The sequence below is a fragment of the Pteropus vampyrus genome, unplaced genomic scaffold (genome assembly GCF_000151845.1).
Source record: "Pteropus vampyrus isolate Shadow unplaced genomic scaffold, Pvam_2.0 Scaffold68, whole genome shotgun sequence".
In the NCBI taxonomy this organism is placed as follows: Eukaryota; Metazoa; Chordata; class Mammalia; order Chiroptera; family Pteropodidae; genus Pteropus; species Pteropus vampyrus.
This window is the reverse complement of record NW_011888849.1, coordinates 8,491,654-8,504,727: the sequence shown is the minus strand read 5'-3', so window position 1 is coordinate 8,504,727 and position 13,074 is coordinate 8,491,654. Positions and strand designations below refer to the sequence as shown.

General features: G+C 31.9%; 1 protein-coding gene across 1 annotated transcript in view; it reads left to right on the top strand.

Annotated features, from left to right (window-relative positions):
* PCDH15 (protocadherin related 15) overlaps positions 1-13,074 on the top strand; it is a 562,288-nt gene that overhangs the window by 316,909 nt on the left and 232,305 nt on the right. The window contains exon 16 of the mRNA XM_011361648.1: positions 1,716-1,848. Within this exon, the coding sequence (XP_011359950.1) occupies positions 1,716-1,848 (133 nt within the window). The remainder of the gene's footprint in view (positions 1-1,715; positions 1,849-13,074) is intronic.

Genomic DNA, 13,074 nt, shown 5'->3' with positions numbered 1-13,074 from the left:
GTGGGAAGTTTTGTTCTGAACAATTATCAATAATAATTGATAAATATGTTTTTATGTGTGTGTACATAAACATTTATAAACACAAATACACACAAATACACACAAGTACAAACGCATGTAGATATGTGTAATCTTATTTAAGCCTTGTGCTAACATTAGATATTATTATACTCATTTTAAAAGCTCACTTGTTAAAAATATTTTGAAAATAAAATAAATTAGAATTTGACTTTTACTGGCAATTTTAATAATAAAGTGATAAATTCAGAGGTAGGAATTAATACAAATATTTTAACTGATTATAAAAACCTAAGTGATTTTCATTTAAAATGAGATTACTTTGAAACAATATTGTAATAAATGTGTGAATTTTTTAAAAATTAGTCCAGCTTTTCAGAAGTGTTTAAAATTCTATAGATATCTCAGCTACTGAAGACATGTTTAAAAAGAATTTGGATCTGGTCATATTATAAAGTGATAAACTAAAAAAAAAAAAAAAATTAGTTCCCATGATTATTATTTTCTTAAAAGCTTTTCAAAAGGTAGATTATTTTAGTATAATATTATCTGAAAAAAAAAGTTTCTATGGTCATGTCTTTTAATTGAAACAATAAAAAGAATTTTGAGTTATTTTAAGAAAATTCTAGCCCCAAATAGAAATTAAAACAACAAATGTATTTTGAAAAGTCATGATTTTGTTAAAATAAGGTTAAAGCAATTAAAACAAATGTATTTTGAAAAGTCATGATTTTGTTAAAATAAGGTCATGGTGGTTTTCTTCAAGATAGAAGACTCACTTTTTAAATTGCCATGTCTCATTTATATTTTAGCCAGTGTTTCTTCTGTACAAACCTTGAACATCTTGCTTCTTTAGCTTTTGTTGTATAAAGAAGTTTCAGCGTTAAGAAATATATCGAGTTGATTATGTCTATTAAAATTTTTTCATCCTTATAGTAATAGAGCATCTTCTTATCTTTCAAAAAATTCCCTATCAATGTAAGGCTTTAATTAAATCTAATTTCTAACTTTTTATATTATACTCTTTAAAAGATTTTAAAACACAATGCAATATACAGATGATATATTATTGAATTACATACTAGAAACCTATATAATTTTATTAACCAATGTCACCCCAATAAATTTAATTTAAAAAACACATTTAGTTTTGTTTCCAACTATTTTACACAATGATTATTTTATGATCCTGACTCTTGACTTGCATTTACATTAAGCGACTGATGTCAGCAATCGAACTTATAAAACACAACTCACATTTTGTTTTTTGTGCTATTTTAATCAATACTTACTCTGCTGGTTTAATAGGAAGAGAACCCCAAGGACAGCTTATATTAGCAGATATTTACAGAATATTTTTGCTATTAAAAAGGTATTAAAAAATAAAATCAGAAGTCAAGGCAAGTTAATTTATTGGCTTCATTTGGACTATTTCTTTTTAAATCACACTATTAATATAAGTAGGAAAAGTCAGTACCTGAGGCATTTCCTTTCCTTTTATTAAGATAATTTCATTTAAAAAAAAAAACATTATATTTTGGTGGTAGTTTTTTCCCTATCCTTTTATTCTGAATTATTTTATTATTTTCTATAAAAATTCAAAACGTTGTTTCTTATAAATCCAACAACAATACCAACTGCAGTCTGTCATTAAATGTGATGTAGATTTTCACCTGTCTTGTCCTCTTTCTCTTCAGGCACTCCATCTGCACTGTGTATATTGAAGTGCTTCCTCCAAATAATCAAAGCCCTCCCCGCTTCCCACAGCTGATGTATAGCCTTGAAATCAGTGAAGCGATGAGAATTGGTGCTGTTTTATTAAATCTACAGGTATGCTCCTTTGTCTATATATAAAGTTCCGTAGAGACAACTTCGAAGACTAATGGATTTATTTTTGTGTAAGAGGAGTACAAACTCACAGGTCTGCTTGCACTCTAGTGAATGAAAATTCCATCTGGAAAGGAAAGCTGAGGTAATATGGATGGAGGGTTTCCACAGCTAATCTATTCTATTGATTGCCACAATTGAAGAATTAATGTTAGCTGGCAGGGATTAGCTACAATCATTACAAGAGAGAATGAAGGGAGTAGAAACATGCACTTGAATATTTTGTACTTTGCATCCAAAGAGTCTGCAGCTGACTATTATTTTCTGTCTTGGATTCTTTTGCCTAGCAGGATTTATTTTTGCCACAGTGTTGTATAGAGAAAATAACTTTAGATTCACAGGCTGATGGTAGGTATTATAATTCTGAGGCAGACAAGATTCTGTGGCCATGGGCAAATTTTGTAATTGCTTTGCCTCAGTCTATTTGTTTAAATGAATGGGATAGATATAGCTGATATTTTGATTTGAAGCTTCAGATTCATAGGCATATGAGTTACTTGCATGATGGTAGTTTGGTTTTTACTATTTATATATTCCTGACTAAAGCACATTTGGCCAGAGAATGCTATATCTTCAACTGAATTGACAGCTTCAAGATGGACTACATATGGTATTGATAACTGTCACTTGCTATAAAAATCATTAAGGATCATAACATGACATATTATTTTACCTATGAAAGTTCATTGGACAGAGAATTTATTTTCTTTTGGTGTTATATGAGAATAACAGGAATTCCTGACATGAAACTCAGAAAGCTGGCTTGAAGGTTAGGAGAGATTTTAATAGATTAGGAAATTCCCAGCATCAATCTTTACCATGAAATGAGGTGACATAAAGTATATCTAGATCTTGCTCAAATCCTATTTGAGTATTGACACCCCCTTATTTAAAACATGATGATGTAAAAGTGAAAATTCCATAGAATATAGAAATAATGAAACAAAACAACCTCATTATCCAAATGTGGAAAGTGAATTTTATAGAAAGTAAATGAGGCCTAAGATCAGTTGATTGAATTATCATCATCTCCAAAACAAGGTTCATTCCACTGTATTCTACTTATTATCTGAAGCTGCCAAAAATTTTGTTGGCATCACCAGATATTTTTCTTTGCTTCTGCTCCAATATCTATTTTTTTTTCCTGATAACTTGCAAGAGTTTGCTTTTGTTGTTATTTTGCTATTAAAACATGAGGGAAGCAAAATTATATGAAAGTAGACATATTAGTAATAAGAAAATTTGGGGGATTTTAATGGACAGAATAAAAGACAGAAATGAAACATTGCAGTTTCTTTAGGCAGGAGAAAACAGAAAGTTAAAGCAATAAAATAATAAAATATGGAAAACCAAATATTAAGACAAGTGCATTTAATGGAATAATACAATTATTTTATTCACATATATGAGTATTTATTTAAACAAGAAGAGAAGAAAAACCAATATTAGGTTTGTTAGAATCAGGCCAAGCAATTATAAATTTTTACATTTAAATATTCTTTAAGAATGTGCTTTTATATAATTTCACTTCCTAAGAGGTTAAGGTTTCAATATATCCCAGAGAAATCTTGGAATGATATTATAGGATGATAATTTTACCTGAGAGTTAAGGAGATGAAAAGGAGTTGCCCTTTTTCCTATCTCAAATTTCTCTAGTGCAAAAGCTGAGAAAATACTTGAAATAACATTTCTGTTCACCCTTTGTGCTTCTGGCAGAAGCAAAAGAGAGGGTACCAATTGCAGTGGCAGTATCTATTAGAAAGATCCAGGCATTTTTCATAGGCCAATAGCTATTTACTTTTGCTCATGATCAAGTGAGATTGAATTTAAACCAGTGACCTAAAACTCAAAAATTTTCCATCAAATTACTCCTCCAAAGACTTCTAATAACAGAATACATTAGAGGTACTTCTAGCTGCATCCTCATCTTTTTAACACAGCGCAAACCACTGTTGACTCACCATTCAATTTAGAAAGACAGAATTTGTGGGGAAATATATTTTTGAAGATAACAGACAGACTTCAAAATAATCTGTTTTGACTGAGATCAACGTGGTTTCTTTTCAGACAATAATCCTTGTATCTCTTTCCCCTTCCCCTTTTAAGTATTTTTCTTTCATTCCATCTCAAAGCTGTTTGGGAGGCTATAATTTTCATCAACGTATTAAGGTTGTTTAGCCTGGCTACTGTATTGAGGGTGTTCAGTAGAGGAAAATGGTACCCAGCTCTTCTTTTGAAACTTCTTATGCTGATTAAGGTTAGAATTAGGTGGGTGTTTTTAATCCCCAAGCTGGTCAGACCTTGCTCTAAAGCATGATTCTATATTATTCTGATCTGCCAGTGAAATCTATTAGAATGGTATGCTGGAGCTAATTTGTACACTGGGATCAAGAGAGCCAGCTGTGTGCATCTCTCCTGAACATCATGTTCAGTTACGTAATACTGTTAGCTTGAAACTGGCCATGGTGGGTGTATTTATGTTATAAATTGGCAAATGCAATAAATCCTTATCCCTTACTCCAGAGCTTGTTGTTAAACTTTTACCAGCACACCACAGGATGTATAGCCAGTTTCCTCAAATATTTAAATTACTTTATATTCTTCCTTATTCATTGAATTTGAAAAATCATTAGAAATTTATTTAAATTACTAAATGAGTTAACTCCAACTTTTTTTCCCCTCTGAAATTTTGATCTATTTTCATCACTATTAAAATGAGCCATTGGTACCAAATGGGACTATGTATTTTATTCAAATATACCTCAAATTTTTTTTATCCTCACAAGAACATTATTTCCTTCTAAATTACCCATATGTATGGCTCACATTCCCACTGATGTTTAACCCATTGTTAGAATCATTATCATAATAGCATAATTCTTTTCTACCCATGAATACTTGTATCATCGCCATCATTATCATGCTCATATAATAATAATAATATCTAACATTTAAGTGGCATTTAATGAGTGAGACACTGTTTAAGTTCTTATTGTATTAGTAAAGATAGCTAGGCTATATGTCTACATGCACCCAAATTCAAAATTTTAATGATTTATAACTGAAAGATTTATATCTTATCCATACTGTATGTTCATTGTGGATCAGTTACAGCTCTGGTATTCATCTTATTTCATTTAAGAATAATAGAGGAGCCTCTGTCTGAAGCAATGTTGTTCTTCTGACATAGACACAACAAACTGGCTCTCTGTTTCTCCCAGAAGTAACAAATGAACTCTGCCCACATTTCACCCACTAAATCAAGTCACAAGGCTCCTCCTGAGTTAATCACAGTAGGGACATATAGTCTTACCAAAGGAGGCACACACTGATCTCATGGCTAAGTATGGTGTCAAAGAACTGAGTCCTTTTGGTACACTATTTGCTTTCTATGTTATTTCAGGCAATAGTTTTTCTAAATGATTCATTCCTGCAGATTATGGATTCCCATCCTGAGAGCATCCAATGACCGTTTCCTTACTACCTTCTGCCCTCTTGAAGGCACTGCTGTTTACTTTTTGGGTGTTTGTTATGGCACACTCCACTTTTAAGTACCAAATTGTGAACCAGTTAGGATAGCTAGGTTTTTATTGACAAATTTCACAGTCAATGCCCATCACAAGTTAGCAGTAACTATTATACTCAGTCTTTGCTTCACACTCAGACTGATGAAACAGCCTCAATCTAGAACTTTACTGGTCACATGGCAAAATCTGATGTCAGTAGAGCAGGCAATGTCTTATTTTCTCTAGAAAAGGACTACCAATATTTTCAAAATAATTACTTTGAATATATATATATATATATATATATATATATATATATATAGTATATACTTCTCACATATTTCCCCATTTAATTCTTATTAAACAAACAAACAAACAATGCAGTCAGAGCTATTATCATCATAATTTTACAAATGGAGAAATTGAGCTATAAAACATAGAAGGCTCTTTTCCCAAGGTCCTTGTGCAATCTATTAAGTTGTAGACAAAGGAAAAAACGTTAAGGAGTCTGCCGAAATATTTACATTCTTATCCACTATGCCTGTTCTACTTCCATTTAATACTTCACTTGCAGTGCAATATCACTGCAAGTCCTCCATCTTCTGTTCTTTGCTCTACTTTAGTTGTAGGGGGAGAGGTACTGCTTCCTCACTGTGGTCACTTTATAGTTTGTCTGTAACCACTATTCAACATTCATAAGTCTTTACTTGTTATTCATCCTCCTTCCAGTCCTGAACACTGCCTGTTTCACTTTCTAGACAAAGAAAAAAAAACATATTCTCCTTACAAACAGCTTATTGATAAACAGTCTTTTCTAGAAATAACTGGTTAATGTGTATTTAACAATCTATTCTTAAAAATGGAATGTTAAAAATTAGTTGTCAGAACACCAAATCCTATATCACTTCTATTGCTTCTGATAACAAACAAAAACATAAGTTAAAAAAATTGGTTTAGTAGGATTTGATAAATCAGAGTGTTTAATTCTAATTATTTTCTCTACAATGTTTCTCAATCATTTATTTGATTTTATTTCTAATTTTTCACTTATAAGTCATTATATGTAATTAAAAGTCAGCTACCTTAAGCTGCTAAAACAGTTATATCTCTTTAACATATGTATAATTCATCATTTCATTTGGTTATCACCATGATCCTAATAAACAGACAGGTATTATTATGTTTATTGTCTGGAAAATGAGAAAATAAACTCAGAAATGGGTGGGATTGTGAGCTAGAGTAGGTTTTTTATTTTATTTTTTCTTTTGACTCCTAAATCAGGACTCTATAGCACAATGTTTTATTTAAGGCTATAGAAAAACTATTAAATTTTACGTTTCTCTTTTGTTTTTTTTTCAGGATGTGGGTATCTTTTATATTTAATTAGTTTTGTTTTTTTTTCTTAAAAGTTAATTTTATGATTTTTATAAGGATAATTGATACCAAAGGTTGGGGGAAGGTATGATTTATTTCAATTGTCTCAGGAAGAAGCGGTTAAAGGAAATATTAATTGACTATTTTCCTCTCTCACATAGAGGTTATAGAATAGAACATAGATTAAAACCTGGATAAGAAATAGTCGAGCAAAAATTATTGAATTTCCAGATCTTACCTCAAAGAATTTCTAGTTCTTAATAGAATATTCTCCAAGAATTCAGGTAGGAGAGATCTCAAACAGTTTTGTAGAAACAGATGAAGATGAATTTTTTGGTAGTCAAATGTTGGGTAGTCCAGAGTTTCTCTTAGTCCTAGGCTAAGAGAAAAAAAAATCCAAGAGAAATTCTTACAAATAAGGAGAGATTAACATCCAATTCTCTGCTTAGACTTGAATCAATGCAACTATAGCAGGAGGAAGAACATAGGAAATAAATGCCATGGTGAAGTGGGCAGTTGGCAAAAGGGTATGAGCTGCTCCCTTGAAGACTTTGTTGTAGGTAAGATGGGTCCTGCCTGGGTACACAGATCTCAGTTGGTAACTCTAAGTATAAATAAAAATTAAGGGGATTGCAGTATGTGCAGTAAAGAGGCACATACATCAAGATATATGAAAAGAGGTCACTAACAGGGCGTTAGGCAGAAGATATATCACAATTTCACGAGGTACCACCAATTCCTAGGATGGCTGCTTGGGACTGAACTACTTAACAGTAGGATTTGTTGGTGCCAGTCCTCTTTCACACTAACTTTGGCTCAACCTCAATACAGGCAATTATTTTTAAAAAATATATTATTCCTTCTACATCCTCTCTATTCCAGCGTCAAGGAAGAAATGAAAGGAAGAATGATGAATATGAGTGAGAAGATCACATTCACCTCACTCTAAGTCTCTAGAAACAAAATTGGTTTTAAAATCAAAAAGAATATATTATACTAATAAAAATGAGACAGTTTTACTAAGTTATAGATTTAAATAGATAGCTATTTAGATAGATATGTTGAATATCTATAGATTTAAACATGTAGATTTATTGAAACATTGATGAAGTCAGCTAAACACCATATTAGAAATGGAGGTGATAAATACAGCAGCCTGATATGAAGGAATAAAACATTTATTTCATTCTTCAAGAATTGAGATTCCTTGTTCAAACTGGCTGTATGATAATACAGTTCTGACCTTTTGTACTTACAATAAAAGCACAGAAGAAAGAAATATTTAGGAGATTTCATGGAGGTACAGATCTGTAGTGTTTGCCATTTAAACCAATCAACTCTGGCTGTCCGCTCCATTCCTAGACTCCTGATTGTGATTCTTTTCTGCATTAAGATAAAGTGCATTATACTCAAGGCCTTGACAACGTTTCTAATGTGGCTTATTCAAGATATAATGCTTAGATTCTTTCACACTGCTACAAATAGTCAAAATGTTTAGTGATCAGCAGTAAACTTATGCCTAACTATAAAGAACAAATCCAAGTTATGAGCAAATATTGAATCAAATGATCTATTCAACTACAGCTGGTAGATCATCCCAAAAGAAAGTTCAAACATACTTTGCGAAATGGATAGCAAACACATAAATGGGATGAAGTAAAGTATGACCCTCCTTGCACACAGTCTATTACTTTAGGGGCCAAGAATTGGGATTGGGAGGAAAATAAGTTCCTTGATTTAAAATGTCTTTCTCCTTGTTCTCTGTTTTTGCCACCACACCTCTATTTCACTGACACTTGGACTTATTTCTGAAAATGAGTGGTAGTAGAAAGAATAATTTACTTAAAGTAATGTCACTGTTCATTTTTTAAAAACTAAAGAATGGGTAGGACACAGGTTGACAAGATATAGCCAGGGGCAAAGTGGCCTGTTTGTATGGCTAGTAAACTAGAATAGTTTTCACATTTTTAAAGATTTTTCAATAAAATATAAACAAATAAAAATGTAATAAGGTAAAATAATAAGCAAAGAATAATATACAGATATCAGTAAGTGGCCTACAAAGCCTAAATTTTTACAGATTTTATATAGAAAAAATTTGTTGACTCCTACAGTGTAACATGAGTCTCATTTAAAAACAAACCAAAAAATTCCACAAAAATACCATCCATTATGTTTAAATAAATTATAAAGGTACCTCTAAAAGAAAAAAAACATAAAACATATTATTTCACCCCTAAGATCTAGCATTAGTTTAGTATATTAAATTACATCATTTATTTAAACTGTGTCAAAATACTCTAAGAAATGGGTCTTACATTAGCTATCTAAAAACAAAAGCAATATTAGTTATCGAGGTATCATGTGTGTATATAAATATTTGGGTCAATATTTATTTGTCAATAAATATTTGTTAAATAAAATAATGGAGACTAATTGCGTATATACCAGAAAGCAAAATTTTAAGAGTTTGGGAAACAGGAGGGAGATTGGTGTCTTTGGGGTAGAAAAGCAGATATTAAATGAGATAGCATGTAAGTCGCAGAGCTCAATGGCTGAAATAAAAAGAAAGTGCTTAACTTATGGTATTTTTATTTCAATTGTCCATAAGGAAGATTACCATTCTTATTTTTCTGTTAACTCATACTAAAATTTGGGATTTTAAAAGAAAGCAGGAAGTACTGGTCATTTGGAATAATGAGTAGGAAAGTGCAATGTCAACAATTATGAGAAAATGGATACATTTCAAAGAATTCATTCACCCACTTTAATTTTTACTAGCTCTTCCATTGTGAAGGAATGACTACTTGCAATTTAGAAAACAAAGTGATACTTTGGAAGCCCAGGGATATGTGGCTAAGAGATCAATATTAATAATAATAGCATCAATATCTAATTTTAATTGAATGCTATTATAAGCCAGGAGCTACATTTAGCACTTGAAAGCTTCCTCTCCTTTTATACTCTTGACAAAGCAGTGAAGTAACTTTCCCAGAGTCAAGTAGAACCCTGTTGTAGAGAGAGAATTTCAAATCAAGCCATAGGACTCTAGAGTCTACGTGGTAACCATTATTCTATTCTTCCTTTCTCAGAGACTGAGATTTGCTCAGTCCCCTCAGCTTTGCATAAACTTGCAAACAATTCCTTCAATACTAAAGTAGGTCTGCCACAAAACTAATCATTCTTTTCTTTCTAAGATCTGCTTTATCAAACTTGATTTTATTTTCTTGTGTTGCTTCTTGATTCTTTACAAAAATGAAGAAAAATATTGTACAGTAATGTCCATTAACACTGGGAAAACTTAATTTAGCCACTATTTTAAACTTCTGGTTTCATTTATCAGTGAGCTGACTGATTCTGGCAGTTTGAGCTTCTTTTCGTTTCTTGGCTTTTCTTGATGGAAACTGCAATAGCTCTTGAAGCAGCTCAGACACAAAAAGTAGGAGAAAAGAGATAATGGTGAGAAGCACACCAAAAATTAGGATGTTGCCACCTCTGGTGACTTGAGAAAAAAATCATGCATTTTACTAATGAACTACTTGAGTATAAATGTAAGACAGGGCTTTGGTCAGTTTGCAACATGCATTTGTTCTCATTTTTTAATAGTTTCAAGAAGCTGTAGAATTAAACTATATACTTTAAAGAATTATTATGTTTAGTCCCCAAAAAAGATTGGCTTGATCTCACTACAGAATTGATCCATTTCCAGAACAGTTCGAATGAAATGTAAATCGTCATATAGTCTACACTTTTACATTACCAGGTCCTGTCATAGGTGCTAATTTGTTTTTCTGCCATCTTTCAAATATTCCCAAAGTATTAGGAGTTATTTCTTTTCTCTTTCTTTTTTGATGAATATTTCTTATAAAATAGGATGCATTTTTTCCCTGAAGATGGTAACAGGAGTTTATGATTCATGAACGGTTTACAGCTGGTGTAGGTACAGAATACATGAATCATAGGCCCTGTGCCATAAAATTTGCAGCATCATTTATATTATGGGGATCACTGTGGATATGTTAGTTGGAGATTAGCCTCTCTGTCATTAAAGAAGTTTTTCTTTGAGCATTCAGCTTCTTTAATGTGTTACTGCATAGATCAACATTGCAGATTGTACTAAAAGATGACAATTTTCCCTTTAATTTTATAATATATGACTTACACTATTTAGGAGGTTACCCTGATTTTGATAAGTGTGAGAAATGAAAGCCATTTATTTTTCTCTTCATTTTCAGCTCACGTAGTGAAAAATACATTTTCTCTTCTTTCCTTGAATTAGATTTCAGGTGGCTCTTTCATCATTAGCATTATCGCAAGAGAATAATAACTCTATGAGTACACATAAGAAATCTGAAATACATTGAATATTGACTGATATTGGTTACCTGATTCTGAAGTATTCTAAAATATAATTTATTTTTATATGAAGGATAGATAGGTAGATACATACATATGCACAAATAGACAGACAGACAGAATATCTTACAATCCCAAACATCCGCTTATTGCAAAAATTAAATCAGATTTCTACTGTGAATTTTTCTCCTTTAAAGCAGATGTCCTGTTATATATGTTTCCAAAAAAATTTTGGTGCCTCTGATAAAGGGGTGCATATCGTCTAGGAATGATTTTCTTCTCTAGGAATATAAAGTGTCGAAAGTAAGAAGAAAATTTTTTGTATGTATTTAAGCTATATTTTCAAGTTCTTTTGAAAATAATTAAGAACCTAAAAATAAATTAATAAGATGAAATAGTCTCTTCTGATATCACTGAGCGTAAAGCTTATGCTCTGTGGCTAGTTGGACAGGTGGACATACATAATGATTTGTGGTTCGTATTCAGCCTAGAGGCAGAGATTCACTGACAAGAATAGCTTTATTATGGCACCTCTCCTGTTCCATGCTTTCATCAAACTCTTGGATGAAGACTTTTACAGCCATCTGTAACCATATCAACCAACCTCTTTGCACCTGTGTTCATATGTTTTGTTTTTAATTCTGTGATTAAAAGTTAACACTTCTTGTTCCTATCTAAACAATTTCTTCCTCTTGCATACTAGATCAATGCTTCTCAAGCTCTTATAATAAAGGATGCATTTAAGTGAATTACTAGAAAAATGAAATACAAAAGACAAAGAATACAAGCCCTTTTTTTACTATTAGATTCAACAGATATAAAATCAGCCTGTCAAATCATTTTAAAATTTTCTAAACTACTCTAAATTTTACCCTAGATAAATTTACTCTAAATTTTCTATATCATTATGATTAATAACCACTTTGCAGAATGACACTGTTCCATGGATCATACTTTGAATAGCACTCAGGACTTCTATGTAATTAGCAAAGCCCAGTGCAACTTTTAAGTGCAGATCCTTTGTGCCAATCCCAATGGCACTCATCTACTCTGGCCAGCTCAAGAATATTGTTCCAGAATCACCATTTTATTTTTCTGCATCATAAATTTTCTTTATATGATCATTTCCATCATCATGAAAGTATGCTGTGATATCTCCCAATTAAATACAAAGCAATAACAACAACAAAACGCCCTCAATTCCATAAACCACTCTAGCTACTTACCCATTCATGTGCTTTCCTTCATAAGACAAGATAAAATATTGTCATTTGCAACAACATGAATGGATCTTGAGATTATCATGCTAAGCAAATAAGTCAGACAGAAAAAGTTAAGAACCATAATTTCACTCATATGTGGGATATAAAACTGAAAGCAAGAAACAAACAAAACAAACAAAAACTCATAGACACAGACCACAGTTAGCTCAGTCTATTTCGATGGTTCATCCTCACTTCTCTTACTTATTTGGTTTAATGGTTCCAAATTGCTATATGCTCACAACTTTTAATTGATATTTCCAGTTTAGCTCACTGCCCTAAAATTCTAGACTCATGTCCAGCTGAAGGATTAATATTTACTTTTGGATAGTAAGTAATCAACTGTCTTAAGTTGAGTTCTAGAGAAGCAGACTTTGAGATAAAAATTTAGTTGTAGGTTGTTAATTAGGGAGTGTTCTTGGAATCAACTTGTGTGGAAAGACAGGAAGGAAGCAAGATAAGGTTTAGGGAGAAGTCGAGCTTCAATGCAGACCCAGTATGGGCTTCAGTTGACCCCCTAGAAAGCTCTAGGGCTGTGCTGAGATAGCCCTTTAGAGTTGGAAGATTGGTAGAAGATAGTTCCTTTATATATCTGTATAAATAAGTCAGATGCAGGTTGCCTCAGAATGCAATTTGAACTTAGCAACTTAACTGTCTTCAGATGAGGCTTT